The sequence below is a fragment of the Falco biarmicus genome, chromosome 15 (genome assembly GCF_023638135.1).
Source record: "Falco biarmicus isolate bFalBia1 chromosome 15, bFalBia1.pri, whole genome shotgun sequence".
NCBI lineage: Eukaryota > Metazoa > Chordata > Aves > Falconiformes > Falconidae > Falco > Falco biarmicus.
Window position 1 is genome coordinate 12,734,099 of NC_079302.1, and position 15,351 is coordinate 12,749,449.

Consider the following 15,351-nt stretch of genomic DNA (forward strand, 5'->3'; position numbering starts at 1 on the left):
TTCAGATGAAGATAAAGCCTTAGTGGTTAACACCTTAGATAAAACTTTGTATTAGTAAGATGTAAATAGAAGTATTTTCAAAGCTTCACTAAATAGTTTGCAGTTTTACTGAAGGAGGTGCTTCCATCCCAGAACTCTGTCCTGTCCCCTGTATCAAACATCACACGCTGCAGATACAATAACAGTTTACGCATTCTGTTTGTGATAGTGAGAAAAAAACCTTACTGGGTAATACCTGTTGGGTTTGTCCGGAGCAGCAAGTATGTAGAAATGCGTAACAATACACAAACCGTATTTTTTAATTCCTTGTATGTAATTTAATGGAGGTGTTATTTCAGAAAGCAAAATCGCTTTGTACAAAAAAGGATTTCTTGTCTTTGAGATTAGACCAATATATCTGTGGTTATTATCACCAATAAGCAAAAAATCACTTGCACTTCACTGAACAGAAGGAACTATTACGTGAAGCGGCAAGGTTTTTAAAACATGAAGACACTCTTCTTTTAGTAATAAGGTTAAACAGCTAACAGAAAACCCACGTTTTCATGGTACGCATTGATAAATATGACTGTTGGACAAGAGGTAAGCAACATGTGCTGTGAAGTGGAGCTTTGCACCTTGGAAAACAAGACGTTTTTTTGCAGCTAATTCTTTTCACTCGTAAGACAAACATAGGGTATGGTATTCACTGTACACACTAGTTTTATATGCAGAATGAAGTAGGAGTGTAATACCTTCAAATTAACAACCGGGTTAAAAAAAACCCACAATGCAACCTACCTGACATACTTAAGCAAGGCAGCACTGATGTAAAGATTAAACTGCAAATTAGTATCTCTAGCTATTTCTTTTGTTGGGAGTGAGTTGTCCTTATTTCTCCTATAAACACATGTTTCCTATTATCTTTAACCTTTACAGATATATAAAAAGAAAGCAGCTGGGAAGCTTGAAGATATTAGTCTGAAGATGACTGAGCAGGAGAAAGAGTTTGCGGGGAAGACGGCTGAGTACCAGCAAGAAATTAAGCGCCTCCGGGGTCTGCTGCAAGACAAACAGGAAGCCCTTGAGGAGGTGATGCAGCGGCAGAAGTAAGTCAGTCACAGGCAGGAGCGATCCCGTAAGATCTGATGGGTAAAAGGGCCGTGGGGGGAGGCAACTGCCCACGGCTCCGACCTCTTGCTTTTCATCAGGGCCTCTTATGGTATATTCCGGGTGTCTTTACTCACTCAGGTTTTAGCTATACTGAAAATGCTGGAACACTCCTCTTAATTCCCAGCTCTAAGAAAGACCCTTTGAAGGAGTTTATTCTGGAGTAGTACTGCTGTTCTTAAGACTTCTAAGAAGAATATCAGTTTGAGACTAGTCTTTGATGATTTGGGGGTCTATAAATCATCAGGATATATGTTAACTATTTAATAGCATCTTCTACTAACGGCTGAACACTTTCTACACCCCTCAACAGTTTTCAGAATAGTAGGAAATTAAAGGAAGGTAATGAGTATGCATATGATGTGATCCTTTTGAATCTACCTTACTGTTCTGTTAGTAAGCGACTTAAGATTGGCTACACGCAGAATAAAAAGAAGAAAAGATAATTTAACAGATTTATACAAGATTATGACTGGCAGTGCTGAAATACCCTTTTGATATAGTGTCATTTAAATGTTTTTTTCCCCTCTGGCAGTGGAAAGTTTCATAGCACATTCAGGTGATCAGCATAAAGGAAAAGCTTTTTACAGCTGAAGAGGTAATTAAGCAATCATTTTGCAACTCATCTCTCCCATTGTGAAATAACAGATTTAAAGACAATAGAAAAAATAGGGCTTGATATCATCTACCTTATGTCAGCACAGTTCCTCTCAGTGACTTTATACAGTGCTCATAAACAGGTGTGAGTAGCTGGGAACTGTACAATGAACATTCCACTGATCTCTGAAATCTGCAGGAGAAAACAGTATTTTGACTATTCCACATTTCTCTGGAAATAGTTATTTAGGATTTTTAACTAATTAAATGCCTTTCATACCTCTGGGCTCATGTTACAATCTTTTTTACGGTAAAGAACAGCTAGCTAAATGAAGAGGATTTTTTTTTTCCAATGTAGTTCAATACTTCGTAATCCCGTAATATGGATCATTCAAAATTAACCTTTCTAGCCCCAAACTAGGTAAATGAGATGATGTAACAACAGCTCTGTCAAATAATCTGTTACACTTTCCATATAGTATACTAAATCACTTTTTCCTCTTCAGTCCCAGTTGACTCATTTTTTCTTCAGTAAGCACACAAAATTAATACTTACAAAATTAATAATTAAGGAGCAAGATCTGTACCTGGAACTGCAACACAGTAGTCCATTTAACAGCATGATGATGAAGAAAAATGGTTTATGGAAACAAGCACGAGCTGAGCCTCAGAAAGGGTTGTCTTGTGTTTCTGTAGTCTCCTCCATTAATGAACAGTGTAACTGGTGACTGCCTTTTGCTGGTGGTAGTTAAGCCTTAGCAGTGGTTATTAGAGTGTAACGTAATGAACACAACTCTGAAAGGAAAAAAAAAATAATGTTCATCTTTCAAGTTGTATTTTGATTCATCACATTATCCACTAAAATGAAATGTCAGTGATAAGTCAGCTAAATTCTACACTTAAATAAGAAATAATGTGGTTTTATTCTTAGAAAACAAAAGCAATAAAACCAGCTAACACCGTGGCTGATACTGTTCATATAAACCATTAGGTTCCTCACGTTCCTTTATCTATCTCAAGTACCGTGGTAATACAGTTTCCCAAGGTAATCCAAGTACACGTGTACTCTGTTACGCCTGTCTGCCAGAAATGAAACATGTATTTTTGTCAGGTTTGTGTATTTCTGGTTTTATAAGGCTTACTATTTCCTCCCTCCTTTCCCTCCACACAGTCACAGGAGTAAGGAAGGGAAAATGAGTTGTAGCTTAGATGCGTAGCTTGGCAGCCCGAGGCACTAGTGCCAGGACAGTACCAGACATTTACATGTACACTAGCTCTGTTTACCAAGTAAATTTATAATCCAGAAAACTGTCTAGCTCATAACATTTAAATTCAATATACCTATATAAACATTAAGGTAAGCACATACAATAAATATATTGTATATTAGATTCTCCGATTTCAATGTTAAGTAATGCAGATCAAAGTAGCAAGTCACGTTTTAAGCAAGAAAGCCAGTTTAATTTAAAATTTAGCTGAAGGTATGTTGACTATCTAGATAGCTGATTTTGTATTTTACTCAAGTTACAATTCTCTTTAGGAAGACTGTAAAACTAATTAAGCTATTTTAAAGGCACTGACCACAGTCAGTCTGCCTTTGACTGCAAAAGCACTGTAAGTAGGTGAAGACAAAAAACTTTTTCATGTAATTATTTTTGCTTTTCCATTTAGTTTTATAATAGCAGTGTTCCAGAATCATAGCAAGTTTGACTTAGCTACTGCCGTACAAGTCTTTATTATAAAAGTTTACCAAATCTATTGTTGGTGGTAAGCTTTCTTGTACAACAAAGGAAGATACCACTTCAGCTCTGGAAACAGCATCCTTCTTTTGGCAAGACAGGGCATCAGAGAGAAGCAGCCCCGCCTTACTAATCTGACCGGGACTGCAGCAAACCTGCCCGATAGCAGGTCAGGACCCCCTTGCCATGGCACATCACGCAGTTACAAGGTGCCCAGAGGTAGAGTAGCTGCAGATCACGCATGGTCAAGCGTCAGAAGGAATGGTTTTTTAGACATGATAGTGATATACATGTGCTTCCTCATTTTTGTTTCTTCTCTCACCGTTCTGTTTTTAACAAGTCTACATCCAAACTGACATGGGCTTCATAAAACAGAAGGAAGGTGGCTTTCCTTTGAAAATTTGTCCCCTCCTGCAGCATCTTTCACCTTAAGACAAAAATCAGGGGCTGTACTACTTACTCATTGCGTCCAAGGGAGCAGCATTTTTCCACCTGGTTTTCAAGAAGAAATGCATATAGATACAGTTGTTCTTTTGATAAACAAAAGCTTTTAAAGCTTCTAAAAAGATGCAGATTTTACCCTCCTAGAAGCTTCTCAGTAATTCCAGCCTTTGCTAGAGGATATTGGAAATTCACAGCAACCTTTCGCCTGAAGCAGCTGATGAGGAAGCAGTACCATTTTCTGTTCTTCAGGCAGCTGATAACCGTAATGACATTTTTATTGTTTAGAGTCATCTTAGGAGTCATTGTTAGCACATACCTTTCCTTAAATGAAATACACTGCACATTTCAGACATAAACCAAGTTGTTAATGTGGTTCTAGGGTAGAAAACCAGGTTCGTAAGTGCCTGGAGTCTTCTTTCACAGGACACTTACCTTTATGAGTTTTCTAGGTCACAATGTATTTCATAAGTCTTCTGCAGAGGAACATCCCATTAATCTCTAGAATTGGCATAAGAAAGTATTTTGACTGTTGCACATTCAAGATAGTTCCAGCCGCTGCACTTTGGATGTTAAAGGCAGGGCTGGAAGCCTTACTAAGGAAGCTGCCTTAGGCTGTTCTCAGAAGAGCCAACAGTAGAAAAGCGCTGTGGCCAGCTGCAGGCCAGGGAGAGGAGCTGTCATACCTGCAAGCTTACGTGCAAGATTCTAACCACGGTAAAAACCGTTGATCTATGTGATAAGGATTATTTAAACAAACTGTTGTTGGAGAAATGAAAATTAATTCTTGAGCCAGCAGCCCAAATAAGGTTCTCGGAGATTCAGGCTGAATAAATTTAGTTCAGTGAGGGCAGAAAGCTCTGTTTTGTAAAGGAGAATGTGCTTCTGTTTGTTTTTTCATTCTCAAACATCAGTACAACATGGGCATTTCGCTTACTCTCAACAAGCTACAAAACCTTACAATTTGGCTAGGTTAGGGGTCGAATGGAATTTTTATTTTTACTTTTTTTAAGCAATAGCAGCCTACCTTTATGAAAAACAAACTTAACGCTTTTTGCCTAAGGACACCTGGAAACAGGACACATTTACTGCTGAGTACGTATCTAGCTTTACATGCCAAGCGACGAAGGCTCATGTTTGAAGAGGTGAACCGGCTGCTGTGGGCACGCTGGAGTAACAAGGGTTACCTGTTAGGCTGTGACCTGCACAGGGCAGTGTGACAGCAGTCGTCTTCAAGGACAGTAATGCTTTGTGGAGCTTGAAGGAATTCCTGATGAGATACAGAAAAACGTAAGAGAAAGGTAGTGAGGGCCACTGCCCACTGAAGTAGGAGTAAGGAAACTGTAGTGTTGAGAAAGCAGCACATTCTATCAGCAGCTGTGGTAACCAAGCTGCAAAGTCATCCAAGTTCCTAAGACAGCAGGGAGGTTGCGACCAGCCAGAGTAAAGACACCCCCTCCCCAACCTGTCCTGCTAAATCTCTTTTTAGATTTTGACGGGGTCAGAATTTTAAAACAAAAAAGCCTACAGAGACAAAAAGCTCTTGTCTGACCACAGCTGGGTTGTAACTGCTGCATCTTGGATGCTTACCTGGAAAACTGCTGAACTCGAAGAGCAGTACGTCCTGCCGCGCTCGACGGCCTTGCCCGTGCCTGCAGCACGCGGCAGAGACAGGGGCACCTGCAGCGTCCTGCCTTGACATCAGCATGCTGTGACTGCTCCTTCCAGAGCAGAGCCAGCCAGCGCTTTCAGATTCTGCATCTCAGCTTTGTTTAAAAATTAATCCCCCAAGCAGAAGAGTTCAGATACACCACTACCTCAAGGCATCTGTTTCTTTGTTACTGAAGTAATTTTAACCACGTGGATACTTTAAAAACTAATCTCTCCGCAGTGTTTTTTCTAAAAATCAATGCAGTTGCCATAGAACTGAACATATGGACTGAAAACGAGCATCGCATTTGTCAGGCGTGCTGACAGCGCTGAACTGCAATTGAGAACTCAGTGATCTTTAGTTTCATCGTCTTCACATTTTCTCTGCCTCAGGCATTAACAATGAAATTGTCTTTTAAAGAAAAAGTCTTGGGTTTTAGAAATTAACAGATGAAATAAAGCCTGGGTAACGTTCTGCGCTACGGTAAGGGCAAACCAGATCAGGCTGCTGTGTATTAACAGAACACCAGTGCCACGTGCACTGCCTGCAGACTCCAGGCGGAGAGAAGTGGCAACAGGGAACAGGAGCTTGTCCCAGTCAAGATGAAAAAGCTCGTTTAAAACCAAAACAAGATCCTAAAACCGTTCCAAGATCACAATACAAACGGCCAGAGTCAACCAATGGGTGAAACTCAGGACGGCTCGTTGGGGAAGTTCAGCCATACAATTTAACTCTGTGCCCCACCTCCCCCAAAACGCAAGCCAAGGATAATGGAGAATTGCCTTTGTAAAGCATTCTGAAGCATATCCTGAGTACCTGCCAGTATTAGACACTCTTACTGCTGTCCCAAGAAACGTAATGTGTGAGAACAAAGTCACCTACAGTTTTGGTGTTTCAGAAATGAAAGATTCCATCTCGGTAGCTTTTGAGAGACTTGGCGAGATGGAAAGGTCCAACTAATTCAATGTGGCTTGGACAGAGTCTTGGGCTACTCTTAGTAACTGCAGTGCTTCCACCTGCCACCTGTTGCTTTAATTCCATTCTTAACCATCGCCTCCACCCCCAAAAGTTCATTCCAAACAATACACAAAGAAAACCTTACGGCCTTCTCAACGAGGGGTTTTTTTCATCCTCCATCTCTATTACCCAGGCAAAGTAAAACACAAAAGGAGTTAGTACTGTGTCTGGGCTACTTTTTACCGCTTGATTCTCAGTGTTATCGATCACAAAGGGCTCTGTGAGAAGTACTGATGATATATTTCCTCGTATACACCTTTGGCCAGGAACAGCCTCCCCGCGTGTAATCTCAACTCTTTTGCATTGATTTCTCATTTTTAGACCCTGATATTCAGAACTGGTACAAAAGGCTGGCTCTGGCAAGTGCCTCAGATAGTGGCTTGAAGTGACTGTTAGCAAAGGCTACAGCATTAATAGTTGTGTGCTCATTCTCCATGCAACAGCTTTGCTTTCCACCGCAAACAATCTTGAATGCCTGTTTTGTATTTTGATACATACTAGAAGCAGGTCAGAGGAAACCTAAGAACGTAGCCTTGACGAAATATAACTTAATAAAAAGCCTGTGGCAGGAATACACTGCATTATTTAATCATGTTAGCTGCCATTTTTGAAAAAAAATAAACATTTATTGACAAAAACATTAAATAATTCATTCATATATGCTTTGGCAGTCAGAGAAATCGGCTCCTAAGGTTATGATGCCTCAAGGACTGTCCTGTGCTATCTTTGCCGCCTCCTACCTCACCGCCCCCCCCCCCCCCCAAAAAAAAAAAACCCCACAAAAAACCACCAAACCAAACCAACTTACACCACTTCTGTTTGACCTCCACAAAGAGACATTAGTCAAGTCCATGTTCTGACACACTGATCAGACGCTTGTGGCCTCCGACTGGAGCGATGCAGCACTCGCGGTGCCTGGCAGCAGGGGCACGCGCTGCAGACGTACCCGTTACGGGGGGCAGAGCTGTGGTCACGATGGGTCCTGACCCAGCGGACAGTGACAGTCACAACATTTGGCTCTGACGTGCACTGCTCTTTTGTGTGGACTTAATCCAATTTATCACATGGGTCCAGATTTTTTCTTCTGATCATATCCTCTCTAGCATTACATTTAATGGGCATTTTTAAAAACAAAATTAATTTCAATCTGATCAATTCAAGCAACTAAATACATGCAGTTTATAACTTGCCTATCTACGTACTGTAATTACATACTGCTGACAGGTGGTTCAAAGTTGGGATTTCTCTAATTTTTTTTCTAGGAAAACAGAAGAGGAACTTGCAGTCATTTGGGAATCCACATCCAACGAAAACAGGAGAATGAGAGAACTCCTACGTAAATCCCGGAGGAACAACAGGTGGAGTACGGACACAGTTCATGAGCCACATGTAGATGAAAGCTCTCAGGACCCAGTTTCCAGACATGATTTTAGCTATTGTGATGTGAAACTTTCGTCGTCTTCTGAAAATGTAAGTTCATCACCTTAGTGGTAAGAGTAGAGATGCGTTCTGCATCTCATCGAGGAGATGAAACATTTACCCTCTTCAAAATTACTGTTTTTCTAATGTCACCGAAATAACTAACAGCAGCATATTGCCAAGGGACCAGAGGCCAGCAGCGGATGCAGCAGCCCTCCTCCAGATTGTTCTGTTCATCCCACTGCAGATTCAGTGCCTTCAGAAGCCGCGTCGTTTTCCCCAGAGCATTCTCTGCAGCAGTGCCAGCCTTCAGATTATTACGGCATGTATTCGTCTTGGCGTTTGTAATGGTTGATTTTTCACAAGTTGTATGTATGTCTGTATTGGTTTGAAGTAACTTTATTTTGGAATTACATGTAACTTCTTGGATCAGCTTTCTGCTTAATTTCCCTAACAAAAACTAAATGGTACCAGAAAACTGTAGCAATAAAAACCCCCCGGTAACTATCCACTGTCGTACAACAGTGGAAATAATGAAGAATCTTAGTGGCTTTGATCAAAGTTAGCCTAGGAAGCAGAAGCCCAAGTTAAATACCAAAAAGCATACATACTGTTTGCATCTAGAAATCTTCCTGCACTCCCGAGGCGTTTTCCTTCAGGGTAACTCAGAACAGGGTTATTTAGGAGAGAGGGGGGAGAGCACCTCCTATCACAGCACAGTTTTTAATTTGTGTTGTGTATACGTAAAGCTTTTAAAGCTAGCTTCCACCGTACAGTGGAAAGTCGAAGACACTACAGACTCAAAGCACCTGCGACATCTTGGTGCACTCAGGCACCGGCCCGATGACAGACAAAACACCAAGGTAGCAAAGTCGTACGTATGCAAGTCCTACAATTAGTGGGATTTTAATAGATACTTTAATTATTTTCCTTTGCTGGGAAACAAGTGCAACCACCTTACCAGCTCATCAAGATAAAGCTTCAGCATGCCACATTAAGACTTTGCCTAACACGACTAGCACTGCTATCTTACGGTCTCCTCCCAGGGTCTTAGCAGAGGTACATTGTCAAATTCTTTCATTCTGGCTCTTTCAACTTGATTATTTTAGGATTCAGTGCCTCACAATAACAACCAAAACATCAGAAACGGTTTCTAAGCCGAGTCTTAAATAACTTAATATGTGGAGCTGTTGAAGGGTGTGTGTGGGGATGTTTGCTGGTTTGGGGGGGGGAGGGTAGGATGGGGGTGGTCTGTTCCTAAACCAGTCCCGTCTTCCCGGAATTTGAAGCAGAAAGTCCAAAATACCTGTTTGGCCAAGTCATACGTAGACACACACTCCCCTCATTGCCATACCTGCACGTAGGCTTGCAGTGATCCTGAAAGAACAAACAAACAGAGACCCCCCATCGTTTTTCACATTTGTGAAGGCAGGTTTTGAAAACGAAGTCTTTTATGTTGTATTTTTCAAGATAAGCATCTCTGAGTATGCAAATGCGACCTTGGAACTGCATATGTAAATAATGTACATATTCTTCTCACCTGTTCTTTATTGCTCTTTTGAATGTCTCAAGATTTTGTTAGAAATAAACAATTTCACAAGGAAAAAGCTATCGTATTGGTAATAGAAATAGAAGTGAGATTTATTGAAACTCTTTCAGTATCAGCTTCATTGTCCTTCCACTGAAGTGAACTGGGAACGTCTAAGAATTACACTCCTGCCACATCCGCTTCCCATTTTCACAGCTCTCGTTTTAGAGTAAGTTTTAACGTGTGGTTCAAAGGACAGCACCTTGACAGCGACACTCTTAACACTATGTTCAGAAATGCTATGCTTGTTTTTTCATTTGCATATCATTAAAACATTACGTTAAACTTCAAATGAGCAAACATTTAACCAAATCCCTGGGAAATTATCCCTATTCAGTTTCCACAGCGTTTGCAAGAAAACAGAAAACATGATGTCCTGCAGATGAAAAAGTCCTTGTGTGGCTCAACCACTTTTTTTGGCATACCAAAAAAATCTTATTAGAAGATACTTTAAATACATACGTATATATCGCCCATTTGAAGTTCCTGGACAGTAAAATCCTGGAATTGTTTCAGATTAATGAAAGCAAACACATTTGCAAGAACATCAAGTATCATACAAACAATTACTGATTAGATGATGAAGAGCTAAAAGAACTGGTTTTCCCTTAAGTCTCCTTCAGATGGAAGATAATCTTAGGCTCTGGGTGGTTTTCATCTTGTATTACGGTCCTTGGGTTTAGTATGTTTCTATGTACAAAAAGTACATGAAGTAATGTTTATTGCAGACCACTGGTTTTAGGACTAGAAAAAAAAACAAGACTGGCATTACACATATAGGTATCTTTTGGGGGGAAAAATTTTTGGGTTTTTTTATTCAAAACACACAACATTTAAGCACAAAGTTAAAAAAAAAAACAAACCAACCAACAAACCAGAAATATCCCACTGGAATTACTAACAAAGCTGATGATTTTTGTTTATTTTAAGTAGTGAGCTTGCCTGCTATGCATTCTTAACTCTTAAAATTTAGTGTCTCAAAAGCTAACTAGAAGAAATAAAGAGCTTAAAGGACAATCACCATCACTTCGATGCTTAAGAAGCAGTTAAAAGTAAAACTAAAATAATGAGCCACTAGAAACCAACCCAATTAAGGCATTTTCTGTATTTTGGCACTTCCTCTTTCCAGCTTCAGAATACTGAGTAATTCCTGCAATTAAGCAGAATTTAAATGCATTATTTGATAACCAAACATCACAAGGAATCACTACAGGGAGTTAGTCAGTACATTTTAATTTATTTTTTTTTTTAAATTGCAAGTGTGTTTAATTAGTAACATACACGCCCCCGCATCCACACTGTTTGGAAACTGGCGTTACAGAAGTTAAGAATTACGCAGTGGGAAAAGTGTTCACACCGGATTCTCAGCCCCTCCAAACAAAACGCAGCGGCCTCGCGCAGTCGGTGCCCGTCCCACCGATGGCACGGCTCAGTGGCATCACAGAGGCACTAACTGCCACCAGCTGAAGCTGCACCCTGGCAGGCACGTACCCACAACTGGCCCCGCACGGCCTCTGGTCACGCTCAGGAGCTGTGACTCAAGCTGCACAGAGTTGTGACAACTGGCCAGAAACCACCTCAATTCTTCCAGTGACCAGAACTGTGGGCAGCTTTAGTCTGTTCCGTAAAACTGCCCGTTTCTGCCACTGGGAAAAGAGGTCCTTCAGCCTGCCCGCAGGTTAACAAGCCTATAAACGCAGTTGCTATGTTACATTTTATTACAACTTTTATACAACTGAGTAAACCCATCATGAACCACAGAAGGATGCCACGTAACCAACGCACCGAATGGCAGACAGATAGATAGGCTGAACTGAACTCTTCCTATATTTTTATGATGTTGAACCGCCTGCGTGATAACGCACCACATCAGGAGAAAACTCTATTTGACGGCTTTGACATAGCTGTACAGTGCATAAACAACAGGACTTGGACATTTCCAGAAGCAGCAGGATTTCAGCTTTTTCAAACTTCATACATAAAGCTTTAGTTTTCAGAGAAGTTGCCCTCACAAAGTCTGTGATCCTTACGAATGGAGATTATGACAGCAGTCATAAATCATTAAATGCTCTACAAAACCAAAGCCATCATCTTCCAGTACACTGAGCTTCTCTTTACAGCACGATGTGCTTAGAAGATACGAACAGCATCTAAACTGAGTACTGCTATATAAAAACGAGCATGAAAAAGCATACAAGATGGGCAAGGGTTACAGTGTCGATAGTAGCCGATGTCATGATCTGATCACCTTGGTGGATTTTTGAAGTTTTTTTGGTTGCAAGGGATGTTGTGCTTTTTCTTAGAGAAAAAGTGCTCACCACCTAACACCGTACCTGACACCGGCTGGCTGCTGCTTTTGCACTTACATTTATCAGGTGCCAGCTGACACACAGCTGAGATCCTTCTGCTGCCACCTGCAAAAGGCTGCTCAACTGACTCTGTACCAAGACAACAGATGGCTCCATTCACCTTGCCTCAGCTGAGAAATAAACAGCAAATGCAAACAATGCGAAAGAATAAAAAACTAACAATATAGTGCATTTTACTGTAGATTTAAGAAGTAAAGTTCTTGATCTTGAAGAATTAGGAAATGTAAATGTATTATCTCTTACAGTATTAAAGACACAGCAGCAGTTGAGCCCCAATTAACTACTAGGATCTGGTTATCTTACCTTTTCTCCACAGAGTGAGAGAAGACTTCCCCCACTACGGCTTTTATAAACTCCCTAGCCCTAATGTTACACGATACCAGCCACTGACCGATGTAATGGTTTCCATGCCTTGCCGCTACACACGAAAATGCAATATTGCTAAGCCACAAATCACCTGGCAATGTTTACTGCAGGTTCATCTTTGGAGAGAACTTCTAGGAAACACAAAGTTACAGATTTCTTTTCTAACTAGTGGGTGAAAACTGAGGCAGAAACAAAACTTGTAATCATTCTTCACTTTTCTGTTAACATCAAGGATGGAAATAAATTACTTCGAGTAACCTTTGAACCACACAAAGTAATGGGATGAAGTTCATGGAAGAAAACAGCATCAGAAAAAGCACCAAAGGCACAACCTGAACTGTAAACTGACTGCCTTAAAATCAAAACCCTGAGGCTGACGGGGCAGCAGAGCTTTGTGTGCACACACACGTACGCACACACGTGCATGAAGACACTTTATTACCTGAACTCCCAAGTACCACCATGTACTTGGTGGACATTATATGGGTCTTGTAAACCCTTGAAGCCTGTACCTCCTGCAGCAATCAGACAGGCAAACAAAGGTCTTCTTTCCTCTCTCAGCTGGAATGATTTGCACAGAAATCACTGCACATACCAAAGCACACACTGTGAATCCCACTCGGCGTTCACAAGCATGAATTCAAGGCTTTCAGGATGTCTTCTATCCATAAAACCTAAGGAACCACAAAAACTTTCGATGATTGTAACCATTACATCTTGTGAAGCTAGTGTATTTGTTCTGACTTCTCTCCCATCTTAGTGCCGTTTGCAGTGCACTACCGAAAATCTAGGATCGCTGAAAAATGCCTTTACAGGAGGATTTACTGGGCCACTACTGGCAGATGCTGGTTTAACGTTTCATTAAAGGTGTGTAAAGTAGGAATCCTTTCAGCTTCTTTGGGCAATACGTCCTAGCCCTTCACCAGCCCACCCTGACAGCGCATCCTCCCTATTTTGTACTGTTCGCAAATTTGTACGTTCACAGTATTTTCCATCAGCTGCAACGTGAACACAACCACTGAACAGAACACACCCAGGACACGCTCCTGCAGAACACGACTCTTCTCAGCCTGGCAGTGAGCCACTGCTGCTTTCTGCCTTTCAGGTAGTTCTTTGTCTAGTCTACCACAGATTTTATTGTTCAAATAGATACTTTTAAACCTTGCCACCACTATTTGCCGGTGAGAATATACAGTCACCAATAAGAGCCCTTCCAAAATAGATACATATATTTTACTGTTTCTTTCCTATCCACTCAGCTTATTACTTTTGAGAAATAAACTCAGTTTATTTTAACAGAATTACAGATAAATTCATACTCACTGCAACTCATTCCTTTATAGTCCAGTCTCGCAGCTGTTACTGCTAGGCACTTGTAGTACTACAGATAAACAAACAGCAGAATCCTCTTACTTGCACAGGTAACAACTTTTATGCATCTTTAAAGTGCTGAAATGAAGAATTAACTATCCTGTTCCAAGTAAATCATCACCTTGTATTCAGAAACAAGTTCCAAATACACTCAAGTGTGAATGTGTTGGAATTTTGCATAATCAAGTAAATCAGCTGGGTTAGTACACAGGTAGTGAAGAAAACTGTACCTTAAAACCCCAAAACTTAATGACATTTTAAAAGTCATGTTATTTTGCCTTGTTTCATAGATACTATACTAAAAAAAAGTTATTTGCCTGTTTTGTTCTACTACAAAAACTCTACCCATGCCAATTTATCTTTTTTTCCTGTAACCTACCTGACTTCAGTAACTTACTATTTTACCTCAACCACTGCTGACAAGAGCATGTTGATTCTGATACACTGCACCTTCCTCCCTTTTACACTATCTTTCTGTCTGTAAATTGAACCAATGAAGTAGTTTCAGCTTCCGTTCACAAAACAACAAAAACATGCAGTGTTCTTCAATTCTCATCAAGAAACTGAGAAAACAATTCAGAATTTGTGGAGCTGTAGTCACATTAAAGTTTCATTGCTGAATTTACAGAGCATATTCTGTCCATAATAACTAAACATAATTTGCCCTAGAAAAACATCTGGATTAAATAATGTGATCATAAATTCAAAAAGAAAACCCTGCCACCAGCTTTCCAAAACCAAAACCAACCATTGGAGAGCCTGGAGTAAACCTCAGCAGTTCCAATGCCTTCTCCAACTACGCTTTAAATATTGGCTTTACCTCATTGCTGCCAGAGCAGAGTATCACATACCCTGTGCTTCAGTTGTTGTGTAAATACCAGGGAGGTTCTGACACTCAGCAGACACATGAAGGTAAGTACATACGCCCTAATGTCCCGTGAACTGAAGGTCATTCCTTTTCTAATTTCTATCCTATTAGAAAATTTTCCCCCTCCCATTTACAAGTACAAATAAAACACCAGCTGTTTTTCCCTTCCTCTATTTTTACATGAGAAAGATGTCATTATCTTTCTAGCCAGAACGTTGCTCTTCAACAGTTCAGAAGAGCTTCCTAACATTTTTCACCATGAAAAATTCATGCTACTATACTGGCACATTGCATCAGGAGTTCCAAGAGCTTTTCCTCTGGGACTACAAAGCCTTGGCTGGTCAGGCACAGCTCTTCCATCAAGGAGAGCTCTGAGCTCTCATCCTACTCTGCAAATCTAATTTAAATCAATATGGTAAAAATTCTACATTTGACCTAAAAAAAAGGTCAATCACCTTGAATCTAGAAAAGCAGATGCCCTTTGAAGGCTTCTTTACCTTTAAAAATGTGGTTTCTCAGCGAGCGCGATCTCCAGATTTTTTTTAGCTCATATTTTTTTCCTGTACTACATTAATTTTGACATATCTATATGAACACGCATTCAGACACAAATCATATAAAGATATCATATTGTAGTACTTAAAAGTGGTTTCACATATCAAATATTTGGGTTTGGTAAATTTAAAGTTAAACTGAGACTTCAAAAGGTAGGTAGCACAGAGCACCACAATCCCTGGAGTGCTTCAGTACTCACTGCCTTCTTCCTCAGCTAGAAA

General features: G+C 40.4%; 1 protein-coding gene across 2 annotated transcripts in view; it reads left to right on the plus strand.

Annotated features, from left to right (window-relative positions):
* Positions 1–8,442, plus strand: part of CEP89 (centrosomal protein 89) — a 35,481-nt gene extending 27,039 nt beyond the window's left edge. Inside the window, exons 18-20 of one of the 2 annotated variants that reach the window (XM_056360911.1) lie at positions 919–1,088; positions 7,857–8,064; positions 8,182–8,442. In XM_056360911.1, coding sequence (XP_056216886.1) covers positions 919–1,088; positions 7,857–8,064; positions 8,182–8,361 — 558 coding nt within the window. In that variant the 3' untranslated portion in view covers positions 8,362–8,442. Of the gene's footprint in view, positions 1–918; positions 1,089–7,856; positions 8,085–8,181 lie in introns of both variants that reach the window. The other variant, XM_056360912.1, reaches the window with a different exon arrangement.
* Positions 8,443–15,351: the final 6,909 nt, after the last annotated feature.